Below are 13,399 nucleotides of genomic sequence, written 5' to 3' on the forward strand. Positions count from 1 at the left end.
GGGGTTAATCCCAAAAATATACAACAAACTCCTACAACACTACAGCAAAAAAATAATAACCAGATTTTAAAAGTATCAGGTGAGTAAAACAGACATTTATCCAAAGACACACAAATAAACAACAGTAATTTTCAATATTAGTATCAGAGAACTGCAAATCAAAATATCTCACACTTCTCAGGCTGGCTATCAAAAAACAAAACAAGTGTTAGTAAGGATGTGGAGAAACTGGACCTTTGCCAGTGCCACGGCTCACTGGGCTAATCCTCCGCCTTGCAGCGCCGGCACACCGGGTTCTAGTCCCAGTCGGGGCGCCAGATTCTGTCCCGGTTGCCCCCCTTCCAGGCCAGCTCTCTGATGTGGCCAGGGAGTGCAGTGGAGGATGGCCCAAGTGCTTGGGCCCTGCACCCGGCATGGGAGACCAGGATAAGTACCTGGCTCCTGCCTTCGGATCAGCGCAGTGCACTGGCCACAGTGCGCTGGGCGCGGCGGCCATTGGAGAGTGAACCAATGGCAAAGGAAGACCTTTCTCTCTGTCTCTCTCTCTCTCACTGTCCACTCTGCCTGTCAAAAAAAAAAAAAAAAAAAAAAAAAAAAAAGAAACTGGACCTTTGCACACTGCTGACGGGAATGCAAAATGGTTTAACTGTTACAGAAAACAGCATGGCAATTCCTCATTAAAGTAGAACTACCATGTGATCTAGCATGCTTATTTACCCAAAGAATTAAATCAGGACCTCAGAGAGATACTAGCATTCTCATGTTTACTGCAGACAAGATACAGGAATAACTTTAATGTCCATCAACAGATGAATGCATAGAGAAAATGGTCTATCTGTGTGTGTATAATACAATGCTGTCCAGCCTTAAAAAAGAAGAAAATTCTGCAATGTGCAACAATATGGGTAATCTTAAGGATATTACGCTAAGTGAAATAAACAAGTCCCACAAAGACAAACACTTCCACAATTCCACTTAAAGAGTATCTAAAATAATCAAATTCATAGAATTAAATAACAGAATGTTGGTTACCAGGGCTGGAGGATAGGGGAGGAAACATTGAGAATTACCAATCAATGGGCAATAAGTGTCAGTCAAGCAATCAGAATAAGCTCTAGAGAAGAAACCTGTTGTACCACATTGTACATATCGTCAACAACAATGTATAGTACAGTTAAACATTTAAGAGGGTATATCTCACATGAAGTATTCTTTTTAAAGTTTTTTTAATTTAAAAATAATACTTACTGTAAATATTAGAAGGTTGCATTTTCAATGAACTCTTGATTAAAGTTAGAGCTTTCCATTATTTTTTAATTGTCCTCAGAGGATTCAGAAAAACAGCTAGAAACCTGTTGCTATTTATATATGATAGCAAAAGTCACTGAATTCTTACAAAATATCTCCTAATATTCTTTGTTTTTTGATTTTTTTTCAAGTACAATCTGTCTCAGGGCATCGATGTGCCCAACTGAAAAAACCTGCATTTAACAGTCTCACCTAAAATATAGAAAATGTAGGTTCATTTCTATGCTTCGTAAGTAAGACTAATGGGAAAAGTAGTTTTCAGAATTATCTGGTTATACGCAGTTGACACATGTCTGATCAATGATATATAAACTGAAGTCACTAGAGATAGGCCACACTACAACCACAAGGCAAGTACACATTAACCGTGATGAAGTAGAAAGAAAATGGAATCTTGGTCTCTGACGGCATCTTGAAAGCCCTTACATCACAACTAGACGGCACATCTACAGACTTGTCATGTGAGAGAAAGAATCCCTAATTTGTTTAAACCACTATTTTAAGAGAATATTACAGGAAGGTGGTGCTGTGGCACAGCAGGTAAAACCGCCACCTGCAGTGCTGGCATCCCATATGGGTGCCCGCTCAAGTCCCAGATGCTCCACTTCCTATCCAGCTCTCTGCTGTGGCCTGGGGAAGCAACAGAAAATGGCTCAAGTCCTTGGGTCCTGGCATCCACATAGGAGACAGAAGAAACTCCTGGATCCCAGATTCCGATTGGTGCAGCTCTAGCTGTTGCAGCCAACTGCAGAGTGAACCAGCGGATGGAAGACACACACTCCCCCCCCAACCCCGCACTCTGCCTCTCCATCTCTCCCTGTGTAACTCTTTCAAGTAAATAAATAAATCTTTTTTTAAAAAAGATTATTCATTTATTTGACAGGTAGGGTTACAGACAGTAAGAGGGAGAGACAGAGAGAAAGGTCTTCCTTCCATTGGTTTAACCCCCAAATGGCCACCACAGCTGGAGCACTGCACCGATCTGAAGCCAGGAGCCAGGTGCTTCCTCCTGGTCTCCCATGCGAGTGCAGGGCCCAAGCACTTGGGCCATCCTCCACTGCCTTCCCGGGCCATAGCAGAGAGTTGGACTGGAAGAGGAGCAACTAGGACTAGAACTCGGGGCCCATATAGGATTCCGGCGCCGCAGGCAGAAGATCAGCCAAGTGAGCCACGGCACCAGCCCCTATAAATAAATCTTTTTTTAAAAAAGAGAGTATTACTGGGCAATTCCTAACTAATGCAATTATGTAATAAAATAATCAAGGAAGAAATGACCTAAACATCTATTTAAAATAGTAAATAAAGATTATTCACATATTCTGGGGCTGGTATTACAGTGTATTGGGTAAGGTCACCACCTGTGATGCCAGCATTCCATAAAGGCACTGGCTCAATTCCACTTCCCATCCAAATCTCTGCTAATGGACTGGGAAAAGCAGAGGGCATGGCCCAAGTGTTAGAGGTCCTGCTATCCACGTGGCAGAATCAGGTGAAGTTCCTGGCTGCTGGCTTCATCCTGCAGCCATCTGGGGATTAAACCAGCAGATGGAAGTTCTTTCTCTCTCTCTCTCTCTCTCTTTTTTTTTTTTTTTTTTTTGGATAGGCAGAGTGGACAGTGAGAGAGAGACAGAGAGAAAGGTCTTCCTTTTTGCCGTTGGTTCACCCTCCAAGGCCACCAAGGCCAGCACACTGCGCTGATCCGAAGGCAGGAGCCAGGTGCTTCTCCTGGTCTCCCATGGGGTGCAGGGCCCAAGCACCTGGGCCATCCTCCACTGCACTCCCTGGCCACAGCAGAGAGCTGGCCTGGAAGAGGGGCAACCAGGACAGAATCCGGCACCCCAACTGGGACTAGAACCCGGTGTGCCGGCACCGCAAGGCGGAGGATTAGCCTATTGAGCCATGGCGCCAGCTTTCTCTCTCTCTCTCTCACTCTCACTCTTTAAAATATTATGGACAAATTTCACTAAACCAATCCATGATAGAAAATCAAGAATCAGAACATATTGTTTTTAAAGATTTATTTTATTTATTTGAAAGACAGGGTTACATAGAGAGGTACAGCTAGAGAGTGAGACAGAGGTCCTCCATTCCACTGGTTCACCCCCCAAATGACTGCAATGTCCAGAGCTGAGCTAATCTGAAACTTCTTCCAGGAACTTCTTCCAGGTCTCCCATGCGGTGCAGGGGCCCAAGGAATTGTGCCATTTTCTACTGCTTTCCCAGGCCATAGCAGAGAGCTGGATCAGAAGTGGAGCAGCCGGGACTCAACTGGAGCCCATAGGGGATGCTGGCGCTGCAGGCTAGGACTTCAACCTTCTGCACCACAGCGCCAGCCCCACTAAAATGTTTTAAACATCTGAGTGATAACACAAAAGTGATGAGGATCCCCATCTCACCCCTGACAGCCAGCGAATACATCTGTGCATCACTTCTTTTTATAATGAGATTCTCTTTATAAAACATAAAAATGATATATATTTAGAGAGTATGATGTGATATTTCAATACACATATATACTGGATAATGTACAAATTCGGGTAAGCATATCTATCTCCTCATTTACTTCCTTGTGATGAAAACATTAAAAATCCTATTTGAACTTGCCATGGGACCCCAAATCCCATTAAGTTGGCAGGTACTAATGCCGTTGTACTAAAGTGATCATTTTAAGTGCATAACTGATCATAAAGACAGGAATAAGTGTTAAAGGGATCACATAAATAAGACCAAGTGTCTTCTAATAACAATAGATAGAGGGGCCGGTGTTGTGGCACAGCAGGTTAACACCCTGGCCTGAAGCGCCGGCATCCCATATGGGCGCCGGTTCGAGACCTGGCTGCTCCACTTCAGAGCCAGCTCTCTGCTATGGCCTGGGAAAGCAGTGGAAAATGGCCCAAGTCCTGGGGCCCCTACACCCGGAAGAAGCTCCTGGCTCCTGGCTTCAGATCGGCGCAGCTCCGGCCGTTGCAGCCAATTGAGGAGTGAACCATCGGATGGCAGACCTCTCTCTCTCTCTCTCTCTCTCTCTCTCTCTCTCTCTCTCTGCCTCTCCTCTTTGTATAACTCTGACTTGCAAATAAAATAAATACATCTTTAAAAAAAAAAACGATAGAATTAAAAAGGAGAAAATGATCCAACATGGGAAGCAGGCCACACAGCAGACTCACAGAATGACAAATGCCCTAAACAGCACCCTGGCCTCAGAATCAGCCCTCAGAATCAGGAGGAAAGAACCTTCACTTTGATTATGGCCTTGTCTAATTAAGGTCAGAGTTTGTGGACTCAAAAGGCTTCCATAGCCTTGGATGCCTATAAGAGCCTCGGGTGATCACTGACATCATAAATAAGAGTCTTAATTGTTAAATCAACAACATGAGTCACTGTGCACTTGCTCCCCATAATGAGTTGTACTATGATAAATAATGGTAAAACTAGTCTTCAAACAGTAGTTTATACTTTGTGTGTCTGTGTGGGTGCATACTGTTGAAATCTTTACTTAGTATACAGTTGATCTTCTGTATATAAAGATAATTAAAAATGAATATTAATGAAGAATGAGATGGAAGAGGGAGTAGGAGGTAGGACAGCAGTGTGGGGGAGGAAGGTGGGTATAGAGGGAAGAACTACTATATTCCAAAAATCTGTACCCATGAAATTTCTATTTATTAAATGAAAGATTTCAAAAAAATCCTATTTGATAGCTTCTCCAAAAAAGTCTATTCTCATTATCTATAGTGGCACTAATGTGCAATAGAGCACCACAACTTATTTCTACTAACTATAACTTAGTACTCACTGACCAGCCTATAAAATATTCTTCTACTCTTTTTGCCTTTTATTGACTATCTTGAATTTTCCTATTTTGGGGGGTTAAAATAAAATTATAAACTTTTTCACTTTTCCTTTAAAAAAATAACCTTCACGTATCAATTTATTTTACTATATAAAACTTTATACTAATTTTATACATATTTACTTAATGTATTTTTCTTTCTCAGAGCTGTCCTTTGTGTTTTATTTTAGTAAAGTCACAAAGTTATTAATATTTATGAAAAATAATTTGTTCTATCTAGGTTATGAATATGAAGAACTCATCTATTCCTGGGATTTGATTAAGATCAAATCTTCAGGGGCTAGCACTGTGGTGAAGCAGGCAAAGCCACCAACTGCTGTGCTGGAATCCCATGTGGGCACTGGTTCGAGTCCCAGCCGCTCCTCTTCCAATCTAGCTCTCTGCTATGGCCTGGGAAAGCAGTAGAAGATGGCCCAACTCCTTGGGTCCTGTACCCTAGTATGAGACCCAGAAGAAGCTCCAGGCTCCTGGCTTTAGATCAGCCCAATTCTGGCCATTGTGGTCATCTAGGGAGTGAACCAGTGGATGGAAGACCTCTCTCTCTGCCTCTGCCTTTCAAATAAATAAATAAATAAATCTTTTTTAAAAAGATCAAAGCTTTATTTTGATGCATACAGGTTTGGCATTAGGAACAACTTTTTTGAAACAAAGCAGAATAATTTTTAAAATGATCAAATAGTATTTAAAAATTTTTTTTAAGTTTTAAAAATTTATTTCAGGGCTGGCACTGTGGCGTAGTGGGTAAAGCTGCCACCTGCAGTGCCGGTATCCCATATGGGTGCCAGTTCAAGTCCCAGCTGCTCCACTTCCAATCTGGCTCTCTGCTGTGGCCTGGGAGGGCAGTGGAGGATGGCCTAAGTCCTTGGGACTCTGCACCCACGTGGGAAACCTGGGGGCAGCTCGTGGCTCCTGGCTCCGGATCAGCGCAGCTCTGGCCATTGCATCCAGTCGGGGAGTGAATCAGCAGACCAGTGGATAGAAGACCTCTCTCTGCCTCTCCTCTCTCTGTGTAACTCTTTAAAATAAATAAATAAATTTTTAAAGAAAAAATTTATTTCATTTAAAAGGCAGCAAGAGATAGAGAGACAAAGAGCTAACTTCCATTGACTTTTTCACATCCCAAGTGCCTGAACTGGCCAGGGCTGCACCAAGCCAAAGCCAGGAGCCAAGAACTCCACACAGGTCTCTCATGTGGGTGGTAGGGACCCAAGTATTTGAGTCATTACCTGCTGCCTCCCAGGGTACCCATTAGCAGAAGCTGAGCCAGGAAATGAACCAGATGTGGACATCCTAAGTGGTATTCTCAACCACTAAGCCAAATGCCCACTCCTGGGGTTTCTGGGTCTTTTTTTTTTTTTTTTTTTTTAAGATCAGTGTCATTTGTACTTTGGCAACCTAAATTACTCCTGGCTAATGAGATAAATGAGAGCTTTCCCTTCAAAGCTCATTTTGCTTTTAAAGATTTATCTTATTTATCTGAAAGGCACACTAACAGAGAAAAAAGGGGAAGGGAAAGAGACAAATCTTCCATCTGCGGTTCACCCCCTAAAAGGCCACAACACCAAAGCGAGGAGCTAGGAACTTCTTCCAGGCCTTCCAAGTAGGTGCAGAAGCCCAAGCACTTGGGCCATCTTCCACTGCTTTCCCAAGTATATTAGCAGGAACTGGACCAGAAGTGGTACAGCTGGGACATGAATCAGGGCTCATATGGGATGCTGGCACTGCAGGTGGTGGCTTAACTCTACACCATGGCATTGGCCCCCAAAGCTCATTTTTGTTATGTATCTAACACCACTGTTAGTTTACTGAATTATTTCTTATATTAAGTAAGCTATATAAATTTAAATATCAAGACATAATTTTACTACAAAGAACATAATCCTCAAAAAGTAAAATACACTTTAAATTATATGAAACCATGTAATTTGCTCTAATATATACCGAATAGTTAACATGAATATCACTAGAATGTCATGTATTTTAATGTGACATAATCCATAATGAAGAGTATTTAAGAAAGTGCTATTATTATCACTGCCTTGTATAATGCCTTACTTGAATAGTCTTTCCATATACTCAGTGCTAGAATGACATAACATGCATAAATCAAAGATAACATTCTGGTTACCTGAACTAAAATTTTATCAAATGTAGTAAACTATGTTACAATAATTCAACCCTTCCTTTTTTGATCAAAAAAAAAAAAAGAGCAAATTTGAGTCTAATACAAAGTAAGATTAAAACTATCATCTTCAGATTGCTACAGTCAGTATCAGTTTGCTAAAACTTATTTTTAACCATAAAATAAATTCAAGAAAGTCAAATTTGCACAGCTTTTCAAATTAAAAAACTTATTAAATTTGCAAAATGTCCTAAGTTATAATGGTGCCATATGACATAGCACTACTAGGAATCATTTAAGGTATTGTGCCTAGTGTAGAGAAATCAGAAGACAAAGAGAACTGTCCAGTTACCTTCTAAAATACGAACTATACTAATTTTAGAAGTCCTGCAAATAAATGTTGTCTTGAGAAAGACTAATTTCCATCAAAATGTAATTATCTCATTACAAATAATCAAAAAGCCTAAGATTTTACTTTGGTACTGACAAATATGAAACACTTGTGATTCATGCAAACTTGAATGACACAAGTTTACATGAGAAGTTATCTGCTTAGCCTGAAAACTGATCTTAAGTAAAATGTTACGAGTTTATACAGAAGTTCCTATTTAGCTGCTGAGTTGCTTAGTTCAGTATTTTAAGAGTCACATTAAATTCAGAAAAATGAACAGGTGCATTTCTGATTATGTGTATTTCCAATTATACTTTAACTTCACACTACAGTTGAACTGTATTAATATTTTCTATTTGTCTTCATACTTCAGTAATTAGAAAGGATATAAAATAAAAAATTATTCTGGTAATCCAATAAATCTGAATTAGGAAATGAACGGAGAAAAATCTCCCTGCTACCTATGCCCACAGCTCTTTACTTCTATCCCAAAATTCATCAAATTTCAAAAACTTGTTTAATAATCTATCTCTACAGCAACAATGAAAGCTCTAGGAAGATAATTTCTAATCACTGTAATATCCCAAATCCCTATGATGGAGCTCAAAAGTATTTGGAAATGAGTAAATAAATGACATCCATGGTCTTACCTGGTACTTAGGACACTGGTCTTTGACATCAGAAGATAAAGTCACAGAACTATCCAAAGAGGAAGAACTGTCTCCTCCAGGTTTCAGCTGGCAACACTTCCCAAAGACTTTAACTTGAGCATCACTACAGAGTTTCTGAAACACACATAATATTCCCATTCATATTTTAACAAACTGTTCACCACATACACACTTACCCATAGTATTAAAAACTCAGGAAAAACTAAGGATAAAATAACTCAAAATAATGTAACTTTAATATAATATCTATTTGATTTTGCTCAACCTGCTCCAGTACTATTTTCTTTTCTTGTCTCATAACTGTGATAATAATTGTGGAGATTGTATTCTACTTTTCTCACCAACATTACCAAATTGGGGGAGTTTTTCTATATTATCATGGCAGGCACAGCCTTCATTAATAGTGACAAATGCAGTGCAGCAGGTTTCAAATTCCTTGGTCTCAAATAATGCTCTTACAAATTACTGAAGATCTCAAATGCCTTTTATTTACTCAAGTTATATAAATATATTCCCTTGTTAGAAATTAAAACTGACTGGTTGGTAGCACTGTGGGGCAGCAGTTCAAGACACTGCCTGTGACACCAGTATCCCATATCAAACTGCCAAGTCCCAGTTGCTCTGCTTCCAGTTCCTACTATTGAGTCTAAAAAGGCTGTGGATGATTGTCCAAATGCTTGAGTCTCTGTCATTCATGTAGGAGACCCAGATGGATTTCCTGGCTCCTGGCTTCAGCCTGGCCCAGCCATGACCGCTGTAGCCATCCAGGGAGTTGAACCAGTGTGTTGAAGCTCACTCACTCACCTTCTCTCTCTCTCCTCATCCTGCTATGCTTTTCAAATAAATACAAAAATAATTTTTTACAAAAAGATTTATGTATTTATTTGAAAGGCGGAGTAACAGAGAGACAGAGGTAGAGAAAGGCTTAACCTTCCACACCAAAGAGCCCATCTGTTATATAGGTTTACTGATAATTATCCTTCCAATGTTTTTTTTTTATAAATGTAAGTATGATATGAATTTCCTCTTATAACAAAAAAGTAATTCAGTTCTTCCTCTTGTTTTGTTTTCTACTAATATACTGGATAATTTTTCCATTTCAAGTACCTTCCTCATTCTTTTAATCCAATTGCATAGTGTTCCTTATGTAAACATATTTAACCAGTCATCTGTTAATGGGATTGACAGTGGAATTGGTAGGTCAAAGGGTAAACACATATAATTTTGGCAGATACTGCCAGATTACCAACCATAGATATTGCACTTCCTCATTCACTTACTCTAATAACAAAGTATTACCATTCAATTTTTGTGTTTTGCATACTGGAAAAGAAAGAACATAAAATCTCAGGGCCAGTAGGCTAATCTTCCACCTGCAGTACCAGCAACCCAAATGGGTGATGCTTCATATCCTGGCTGTCCCTCTTCCAATCCAGCTCTCTGCCAATGACCAGGGAAAGCAGTGTAAGATGGCCCAAGTGCTTGGGTCCCTACACACCTGTGGGAGACACAGAAGTAGCTCCTGGCTCCTGGCTTCAGATCAGCCCAGCTCCAGCCTTTGCAGCCATTTGGGGAGTGAACTAGTGGATGGAAGACCTTTCTCTCTATCTCTCTGTCTCGCCATCTCTCTCTCTGTAACTCTTCCTCTCAAATAATCTTTTTTTTTTTCTATTTTACTTAACTTATACCAGTTTCAAGTATTTTTTTTTCTGACAGGCAGAGTTAGACAGTGAGAGAGACAGAGAGAAAGGTCTTCCTTTTTGCTGTTGGTTCACCCCCTAAGTGGCTGCTATGGCCGGCGCTGTGCCGATCTGAAGCCACGAGCCAGGCACTTCCTCCTGGTCTCCCATGCGAGTGCAGGGCCCAAGAACCTGGGCCATCCTCCACTGCACTCCCGGGCCACAGCAGAGAGCTAGACTGGAAGCGGAGCAACGGGACAGAATCCAGCACCCCAACCGGGACTAGAACTTGGGGTGCCAGCACCACAGGCGGAGGATTAACCTAGTGAGCCTCGGCATCGCCCTCATGTATTTCATATACACAGATTTAGGAACACAGAGATACTTCCCACTCTACCCTCCCCTCCCACTCACACTCCAACCCTTCTTCCTCTTCCCTATCCTATTCCCACTCTTAGTTTTTACAAAGATCTATTTTCAGTTTACTTACTACTCGTAAGGTTAACCATCCACTAAGCAAGCAGTTCAACAAACACTGTTCCTCAACAGAACAGAAAAGGGGTATAAATAACCATCAAATCTCAAAATGTCCATTTCACTCCAATACATTATATTTTAGGTACTCTACTAGTTACCCCAGACCAGGGAAAACATGATAACTGTCTTTTTGGGACTAGCTTATTTCACTAAGTATAATGGTTTCCAGTTGCATCCCTTTTGTTGCAAAAGAAGGGATATCAATTTTTGTTTTTACAGCTGAGTAATACTCCACAATGTATATACCATAATTTCTTTATTCAGTCATCAGTTGATAGATGTCTAGGTTGATTCCATACCTCGGCTAACATGAATTGAGCTGCAATGAACATGGGAATACAAATAATTATTTCATATAATGATTTCTTCAGGTTTGGGTAAAGTCCCAGGAGTGCAATGGCTGGATCATATGGTAGATATATTTTCAAATTTCTTAGGTATCTCCATGCTCTGTTCCACAGTGGCTGGACCAGTTTACATTCCCATCAACACTGGATTAGGGCACCATTTTTACCACATCCTGGCCAGCATTTGTTGTTGGTAGATTTCTGTATGTGAGCCATTCTAACCGGGGTGAGGCGAAACCTCATTGTGGTTTTGATTTGCATTTCCCTGATGGTTAGTGATCCTGAACATTTTATCAAATGTCTGTTTGCCATTTGGATTTCCTCTCTTGAAAAATGCCTGTTCAAGTCCTTTGCCTGTTTCTTAACTGGATTGCTTCTTCTGTTGTTGAATTTCTTGATCTCTCTATAGATTCTGGATATCAACTCTTTATCAGTTGCATAGTTTACAAATAAATTCTCATCTTCTGTCTTTGCCTCTTCACTTTGCTGGGTGTTTCTTTTGCAGTGCAGAAGCTTCTCAGATTGTTGCCATTCCATTTTTCAATTTTGGCTTTGACCGCCTATGCTTCTGGGGTCTCTTCCAAGAAGTCTTAGCCTATGCCAATGTCTTGCAGAGTTTCTCCAATGTTCTCTAGTAATTTGATGATACTGGGTCAAAGATTTAGGCCTTTCATCCACTTTGAGTGGATTTTTATATAAGGTACAAGGCAGGGATCTTGTTTCATATTTCTGCATGTGGAGATTCAGTTTTCCCAGCACCATCTACTGAAGACACTGTCCGTGCTCCAGGGGCTGATTTTAGCTCCTTCGTTAAAGATAAGTTGGTGGGCCAGAGCTGTGGCACAGTGGGTAAAGCCGCTGCCTACAGTACCAGCCTCATATGTGCGCTGGTACGTATCATGGCTGCTCCTCTTCTGATCCAGCTCTCTGTTTTGGCCTGGGAAAGCAGGAGAAGATGGCCTAAGTGCCTGGGTACCTGCACCTGTGTGGGAGACCCAGAAGAAGCTCTTGGCTCCTGTCTTCGAATTGTCCCAGTTCGAGCCATTGTAGCCATTTGGAGAGTAAACCAAATGCCTCTCTGTAACTCTGCCTTTCAAATATATACATTAAAAAATATAAATATATAAGTTGGCTGTAGATCCAGGGTTTGACTTTCATCTATTCTGTTCCCTTGGTCTACATGTCTATTTTTCTGCCACTACCAGGCTGTTTCGCTTATTACTGCTTTTAGTAAGTCTTAAAACTGGTACTGTGATGCCTCAGCTTGGTTTTTATTGCACAAGATTGCTTTAGCTATTCAGAGTCTTCTGTACTTCCAGATGACCTTTAGCATCATTTTTGTGAGATCTCAGATCTGTAGGTATTTCTATTGGGATAACACTGAATCTGTAAATTGCTGTCAATGGGCATTTCGATGATATTGATTCTTCCAGCCCATAAACATGGAATATTTTTCTGTTTTTTTTGTGTCTTCTTCTATTTCTTTGTTCAATGTTCTCTGATTTTCATTGTAGAGATCTTTGACATTGTTGGTTAAACTAATTCCAAAGTATTTAATTCTTTTTGTAGCTACTGTGATCTTAGAAGTTCTTTCTCAGTCATGGCATTGTCTGTGTATACAAAGGCTACCGATTTTTGTGTGTTAATCTTATATCTTGCAACTTTACCAAACTCTTTTGTGAGTTTCAATAGTCTCTCAGTGGAGTCCTTTTTTTTTTTTTAACTTTTATTTAGTAAGTATAAATTTCCAAAGTACAGCTTATGGATTATAATGGATTTTCCCCCCCACAACTTCCCTCCCACTACAACCGTCCCAACTCCCATTCGCTCTCCCATTCCATTCACCTCAAGAATCATTTTTTTTTTTTTTGACAGGCAGAGTGGACAGTGAGAGAGAGAGACAGAGAGAAAGGTCTTCCATTGCCGTTGGTTCACCCTCCAATGGCCGCCGCAGCCGGTGCACCGCGCTGATCCGATGGCAGGAGCCAGGTACTTATCCTGGTCTCCCATGGGGTGCAGGGTCCAAGCACTTGGGCCATCCTCCACTGCACTCCCGGGCCACAGCAGAGAGCTGGCCTGGAAGAGGGGCAACCGGGAAAGAATCTGGTGTCCCGACCGGGACTAGAACCCGGTGTGCCGGCGCCGCAAGGCGGAGGATTAGCTTAGTGAGCCACGGCGCTGGCCAAGATTATTTTCAATTGTCTTTTTTTTTTTTTTTTTTTTTTTTTGACAGGCAGAGTGGACAGTGAGAAAGAGTGACAGAGAGAAAGGTCTTCCATTTCCGTTGGTTCACCCTCCAATGGCCGTCGCACCGCGCTGATCCGATGGCAGGAGCCAGGTACTTATCCTGATCTCCCATGGGGTGCAGGGTCCAAGCACCTGGGCCATCCTCCACTGCACTCCCGGGCCACAGCAGAGAGCTGGCCTGGAAGAGGGGCAACTGGGACAGAATCCGGCGCCCCGACAGGGACTAGAACCCCGTGTGCTGGCG

The 13,399-nt window shown here is 41.3% G+C and overlaps 1 protein-coding gene across 2 annotated transcripts in view; it reads right to left on the minus strand.

Annotated features, from left to right (window-relative positions):
* FNIP1 (folliculin interacting protein 1) overlaps positions 1-13,399 on the minus strand; it is a 132,018-nt gene that overhangs the window by 58,640 nt on the left and 59,979 nt on the right. For both annotated transcript variants that reach the window (XM_008254986.4, XM_008254985.4), the window contains exon 3: positions 8,325-8,459. In XM_008254986.4, the coding sequence (XP_008253208.3) occupies positions 8,325-8,459 (135 nt within the window). The remainder of the gene's footprint in view (positions 1-8,324; positions 8,460-13,399) is intronic.

This window comes from Oryctolagus cuniculus, chromosome 6 (genome assembly GCF_964237555.1).
Source record: "Oryctolagus cuniculus chromosome 6, mOryCun1.1, whole genome shotgun sequence".
Classification (NCBI taxonomy): Eukaryota; Metazoa; Chordata; class Mammalia; order Lagomorpha; family Leporidae; genus Oryctolagus; species Oryctolagus cuniculus.